This window comes from Salmo trutta, chromosome 27 (genome assembly GCF_901001165.1).
Source record: "Salmo trutta chromosome 27, fSalTru1.1, whole genome shotgun sequence".
In the NCBI taxonomy this organism is placed as follows: domain Eukaryota; kingdom Metazoa; phylum Chordata; class Actinopteri; order Salmoniformes; family Salmonidae; genus Salmo; species Salmo trutta.
Window position 1 is genome coordinate 45730023 of NC_042983.1, and position 7500 is coordinate 45737522.

At 46.2% G+C, this 7500-nt stretch overlaps 1 protein-coding gene across 1 annotated transcript in view; it reads left to right on the forward strand.

Annotated features, from left to right (window-relative positions):
• The first annotated feature begins 4219 nt into the window (after positions 1-4219).
• Positions 4220-7500, forward strand: part of LOC115165070 (G-protein coupled receptor 54-like) — a 23317-nt gene continuing 20036 nt past the window's right edge. Inside the window, exons 1-3 of the mRNA XM_029718110.1 lie at positions 4220-4398; positions 4594-4885; positions 7310-7434. Coding sequence (XP_029573970.1) covers positions 4630-4885; positions 7310-7434 — 381 coding nt within the window. The 5' untranslated portion in view covers positions 4220-4398; positions 4594-4629. The remainder of the gene's footprint in view (positions 4399-4593; positions 4886-7309; positions 7435-7500) is intronic.

The following is a 7500-nucleotide window of genomic DNA, read 5'->3' on the forward strand; positions in this document are numbered from 1 at the left end:
ACTGTATAATAGTATGTTTATGTACCCGCTGTATATATAGTATGGTATTAACTGACCCTTATATAGTATGGATTAACTGACCCATGACCCCTGTATATAGTATGGTATTAACCGACCCTGATAATATGTATTAACTGACCCTGTTATATGTATGGTATTAACTGACCCTGTATATATAGGTATTAACTGACCAGGTATATAGTATGGTAAACTGACCCTGTATATAGTATGGTATTAACTGTATATAGTATGGGTAAAGTAGTATGGATTGTAACTGTATATAGTAAGGTATTAACTGTATATAGTATGGTATAACTGACCCTGTTATATTATGGTATTACCTGACCCTGTATATAGTATGGTACTGAACTGACCCTGTATATAGTATGGTATTAACTGACCCCTGTATATAGTATGGTATTAACTGATCCTGTATTAGTATGTATTAACTGTATATAGTATGGTATTAACTGTATTAGTATGGTATTAACTGATCCTGTATATAGTATGGTATTAACTGATCCTTTATATATGGTATTGAACTGACCCTGTATATAGTATGGTATTAACTGACCCTGTATATATAGGTATTAACTGACCCTGTATAGATATGGTATTAACTGACCCTGTATATAGTATGGTATTACCTGTATAGTATGGTATTAACTGACCCTGTATATAGTATGGTATTAACTGTATATCGTATGGTATTAACTGACCCTGTATATAGTATGGTATTACCTGTATATAGTATGTATTAACTGACCCTGTATATATATGGTATTGACTGACCCTGTATAGTATGTATTACTTACCCTGTATATAGTATGGTATTAACTGACCCTGTATTATTATGGTATTAACTGTATATAGTATGGTATTAACTGTATATAGTATGGTATTAACTGACCCTGTATATAGTATGGTATTAACTGTATATGGTATGGTATTAACTGTATATAGTATGGTATTAACTGTATATAGTATGGTATTAACTGACCCTGTATATAGTATGGTATTAACTGACCCTGTATATAGTCTGGTATTGACTGTATAAGTTATGGTAACTGTATATAGTGGTATTCTCTGTATATAGTATGGTATTAACTGACCCTGTATATAGTATGGTATTAACTGACCCTGTATATAGTATGGATTAACTGACCCTGTATATGTATGGTATTAACTGTATATAGTATGGTATTACCTGACCCTGTATATAGTATGGTATTAACTGACCCTGTATATAGTATGTATTGACTGTATATAGTATGGTATTAACTGATCCTGTATAGTATGGTATTAACTGACCCTGTATATAGTATGGTATTGACTGACTAACCTAGAACCTAAACCAACACTCACAACCCCACTATACCATAACCAAACATAACTCTGCCACGTCCTGACCAAATATAATACAAAAATACCTAAGTATATGGTCAGGACGTGACAATTAGATTGTTATTGATTACGGCCTTGTTTGGTTAGAGCTACAAGAGAGGCATTTCACTGTACTTGGGCCTGTGGCATTATAAAATAGAAACATGGTATCCCCTCAGCAGGTGGGAATGGGGAGGGAGAGAGAGAGAGAGAGAGAGAGAGAGAGAGAGCTTGGAGGATGTCAGTAGTCCATCATAATAGACAGACGGTAAAATGATCAGTCTTCATTGTAACTGGCTACCTGACTGACTGTCTTGCAACCCAACCTGACTAACTGTCTGACTGACTACCCAACCTGTCTGACTGACTGACTACCCAACCTGACTGACTGACTGACTGCCCAACCTGACTGACTGACAGACTACCCAACCTGACTGACTGTCTGACTACCCAACCTGACTGTCTGACTGACTACCCAACCTGTCTGACATACTGTCTGACTGACTACCCAACCTGATTGTCTGACTGACTACCCAACCTGTCTGACATACTGTCTGACTGACTACCCAACCTGATTGACTGACTGACTACCCAACCTGTCTGACTGACTGACTACCCAACCTGTCTGACTGACTACCAACCTGGCTGACTGACTGACTACCCAACCTGTCTGACTGACTGACTACCCAACCTGTCTGACTGACTGACTACCCAACCTGGCTGACTGACTGACTACCCAACCTGACTGACTGACTGACTACCCAACCTGGCTGACTGACTGACTACCCAACCTGGCTGACTGACTGACTACCCAACCTGGCTGACTGACTACCCAACCTGTCTGACTGACTGACTACCCAACCTGTCTGACTGACTGACTACCCACTGTCTGACTGACTGACTACCCAACCTGACTGAGACTGACCTGCCCAACCTGACTGACTGTCTGACTACCCAACCTGTCTGACTGACTGACTGTCTGACTACCCCAAACCCTGACTGACTGACTGACTGCCCAACCTGACTGACTGTCTGACTACCCAACCTGACTGACTGACTACCCACCTGGCTGACTACCCAACCTGACTGGACTGACTACCCAACCTGTCTGACTGACTACCCAACCTGTCTGACTGGACTGACTGACTGCCCAACCTGACTGACTGTCTGACTACCCAACCTGTCTGACTGACTGACTGACTGTCTGACTACCCAACCTGACTGACTGACTACCCAACCTGGCTGACTACCCAACCTGGCTGACTACCCAACCTGTCTGACTGACTACTCAACCTGTCTGACTGACTGACTACCCAACACCTGGCTGACTACCCAACCTGACTGACTACCCAACTGACTGACTGACTGACTGCCCAACCTGACTGTCTGACTACCCAACCTGACTGACTGACTATCCCAACCTGACTGACTGGACTGACTACCCAACCTGCTGACTACCAACCTGACTGACTGACTGCCCAACCTGACTGACTGTCTGACTACCCAACCTGACTGACTGACTACCCAACCTGGCTTGACTACCCCACCTGGCTCTGACGACACCCCAACCTGTCTGACCGGACTGACTACCCCAACCTGGCTGACTACCCAACCTGACTGACTACCCAACCTGACTGACTGACTGACTGCCCAACTGACTGTCTGAATACCCAACCTGTCTGACTGACTACCCAACCTGACTGAATGACTGGACTTACCCAACCTTGCTTGACTAACCAACCTGACTGACTGACTGCCCAACCTGACTGACTCTCTGACTACCCACACCTGACTGCCCACCTGACTGACTGGACTACCCAACCTGACTGCCCAACCTGACTGACTGACTGACTACCCAACCTGGCTGACTACCCAACCTGACGGACTGACTGCCCAACCTGACTGACCTGTCTGACTTACCCAACCTGACTGCCCAACCTGACTGACTGTCTGACTACCCAACCTGACTGCCCAACCTGACTGACTGACTGGCCCAACCTGACTGACTGACGGACTACCCAACCTGACTGACTGCCTACCCAACCTGACGACTGACTGCCCAACCTGACTGACTGACTGCCTACCCACCTGTCTGACTGACTACCCAACCTGAACTGACTGACTAACCCAACCTGACTGACTGACTACCCAACCTGTCTGACTGACTACCCAACTTGACTGATTGACTACCCAACCTGACTGACTGACTACCCAACCTGACATGACTGACTACCCAACCTGACTGCTACCCAACCTGACTGACTGACTACCCAATCCTGACTGCAGCACAAACATAAGGGTAACAGGTCCCTGAATTATTACGTACATTACAGAACACACACACATCACACCACCTCTCCAAAACACTTACTGACTACCATCCACAACCAATGTTCACTCTTTGTTCTCTCTACCCCTCCCCCCTCTACCCCCTCCCCCGCCCCCCCCCCTCCCCTCTCTACCCCCCTCCCCTCTCTACCCCCTCCCCCCTCCCCTCACTACCCCCCTCCCTTCTCTACCCCCCTCCCTCTCCCTCTCTACCCCCTCCCCTCTCTCTACCCCCCCCTCTACCTACCCCTCCCCCCTCCCCTCTCCCCTCCCCTCTCCCCTCTCTACCCCCTCCCCTCTCCCCTCTCCCCTCTCCCCTCTCCCCTCTCTACCCCCTCCCCTCTCCCCTCTCTACCCCCTCCCCCCTCCCCGCTCTACCCCCTCCCCCTCCCCTCTCTACCCCCTCCCCCTCCCCCTCTCTACCCTCTATCTCCTCCCCCTACCCCCTCTCTTCTCTCTACCTCTGAAGTCAGTGCTGTCTGTCTGTCCGTGGCTTTGACAGAGTGCTTTGAACTGAGAGCTGATATTTTACAGATTGACCAGGGTGCAGGAGGACACTGGAGCGAACATTAACCAGGGTGTAGGAGGACACTGGAGGACACCATCTCCTGTGTGAGATCTGAACTGGTCGTCGAGTGTCCAGAACTTCTTGGTAGGAGTGAGCTAAAAGAGGAATTCTCCGAACAGGTGACGCGACCTCTACCTTTTGATAAATGATTCTAACACAGATCAACAGAAATTAGATATTATTTTCACCTTTATTTACCTGATTTAGATCCAGTAAATAAATGTTTTTGTCTCAAGTTGATTGGAACATGAATTTGAAAAAATATTATAGAACAAAAATTTTTAACATCCTTTTTCCACTATTGCTTATTTTAGATCAGGGCAGTGGACTTGCTGCAGTACTTGTGCATAATGACGGACAGCCCCGTGGAGACCGGTCCGAGCAGCCTCCTTCCCCTGGCCGAAACGGACCTCTCAGGCTTACTGTGTAACCGGTCAGCCTCTCTGGAGGACCAGGATGTTCAGGGACCCCCGGTGCTGGTGGATGCCTGGCTGGTGCCCACCCTGTTCAGCCTCATCATGCTGGTCGGCCTGGTGGGAAACTCTCTGGTCATCCACGTTATCACCAGGCACCAGCAGATGAGGACTGTCACCAACTTCTATATAGGTACTGTTCTGTATGTCAACTCTGTTATGTCAACTCTGTTATGTCAACTCTGTACGTCAACTCTGTTATGTCAACTCTCTTATGTCAACTCACTCTGTTATGTTAACTCAGTAATGGCAACTCTTACATCAACTCTTATGTCAACTCTGTTATGTCAACTCTGTTATGTTAACTCAGTAATGGCAACTCTTACATCAACTCTGTTATGTCAACTTTGTTATGTCAACTCTGTTACGTCATCTCTGTTACGTCAACTCTGTTACGTCAACTCTGTTACGTCAACTCTGTTACGTCAACTCTGTTATGTCAACTCTCTTATGTCAACTCAGTAATGGCAACTCTTACATCAACTCTGTTACGTCAACTCTGTTACGTCAATTCTGTTATGTTTAGCCTGTTACGTCATCTTTGTTATGTCAACTCTGTTACGTCAACTCTGTTATGTCAACTCTGTTATGTCAACTCTGTTATGTCAACTCTGTTATGTCAACTCTGTTATGTCAACTCTGTTACGTCAACTCTGTTACGTCAACTCTGTTATGTCAACTCTCCTATGTCAACTCAGTAATGGCAACTCTTACATCAACTCTGTTACGTCATCTCTGTTATGTTAGCTATGTTACGTCAACTCTGTTATGTTAACTCAGTAAAGGCAACTCTTACATCAACTCTGTTACATCATCTCTGTTTCGTCAACTCTGTTATGTCAACTCTTATGTTAACTCAGTAATGGCAACTCTGTTATGTCAACTCTGTTATGTAAACTGTTATGTCAACTCTGTTACGTCAACGCTGTTACGTCAACTCTGTTACGTTAACTCTGTTATGTCAACTCTGTTATGTCAACTCTGTTATGTCAACTCTGTTATGTCAACTCTGTTATGTTAACTCTGTTATGTTAACTCAGTAATGGCAACTCTGTTATGTTAGCTCTGTTACGTCAACTCTGTTATGTCAACTCTGTTATGTTACTCAGTAATGGCAACTCTGTTATGTTAGCTCTGTTACGTCAACTCTGTTATGTCAACTCTGTTATGTCAACTCTGTTATGTCAATTCTGTTATGTTAACTCAGTAACGGCAACTCTGTTATGTTAGCTCTGTTACGTCAACTCTGTTATGTCAACTCTGTTATGTCAACTCTGTTATGTCAACTCTGTTATGTCATTTCTGTTATGTTAACTCAGTAATGGCAACTCTTACGTCAACTCTGTTACGTCAACTCTGTTACGTCAACTCTGTTACGTCAACTCTGTTACGTCATCTCTGTTACGTTAATTCTGTTACGTCAACTCTGTTATGTCAACTCTGTTATGTGAACTCTGTGGCGTCAACTGTGTTAAGTCATCTCTGTTACGTCATCTCTGTTACGTCATCTCTGTTACGTCAACTCTGTGGTGTCAACTGTGTTATGTCAACTCTGTTACGTCAACTCTGTTACGTCATCTCTGTTACGTCAATTCTGTTACGTCAACTCTGTTACGTCAACTCTGTTACGTCATCTCTGTTATGTCAACTCTGTGACCATGCTGTTATATCAACCTCTACTACGTGTCTTTGTGCCGTGTCCCTGCAGTGAAACAAAGACATCTTGTTCCTGGTGTGTTGTGTCCCCTTCAACTCTACCCTCTAACCTCTTTGTCCTGTGTCCCTGGCTAACCTCTACCCTCTAACCTCTACCCTCTAACCTCTCTGTCCTGTGTCCCTGGCTACCCTCTAACCTCTCTGTCCTGTGTCCCTGGCTACCCTCTAACCTCTCTATCCTGTGTCCCTGGCTACCCTCTAACCTCTCTGTCCTGTGTCCCTGGCTACCCTCTAACCTCTCTATCCTGTGTCCCTGGCTAACCTCTACCCTCTAACCTCTACCCTCTACCCTCTCTGTCCTGTGTCCCTGGCTACCCTCTAACCTCTCTGTCCTGTGTCCCTGGCTACCCTCTAACCTCTCTATCCTGTGTCCCTGGCTAACCTCTACCCTCTAACCTCTAACCTCTACCCTCTCTGTCCTGTGTCCCTGGCTACCCTCTAACCTCTCTATCCTGTGTCCCTGGCTACCCTCTAACCTCTACCCTCTACCCTCTACCCTCTAACCTCTCTGTCCTGTGTCCCTGGCTAACCTCTAACCTCTCTGTCCTGTGTCCCTGGCTACCCTCTAACAGCTCTGTCCTGTGTCCCTGGCTACCCTCTAACAGCTCTGTCCTGTGTCCCTGGCTAAACTCTAACCTCTCTGTCCTGTGTTCCTGGCTACCCTCTACCCTCTACCCTCTAACCTCTACCCTCTACCCTCTACCCTCTAACCTCTAACCTCTCTTTCCTGTGTCCCTGGCTACCCTCTACCCTCTACCCCCTACCCTCTACCCCTCTACCCTCTACCCTCTACCCTCTAACCTCTAACCTCTAACCTCTAACCTCTATCCTGTCTGTCCAGTGAACCTGGCCTCCACAGACATAATGTTCCTGGTGTGTTGTGTTCCCTTCACCGCTACCCTATACCCCCTGCCAAGCTGGGTGTTCGGAGATTTCATGTGCCGTCTGGTCAGCTACCTGCAACAGGTGGGTCACACACACACACCAGAGACTGTCAGCCGGTCAGCTACCTGCAACAGGTGGGCCACACAC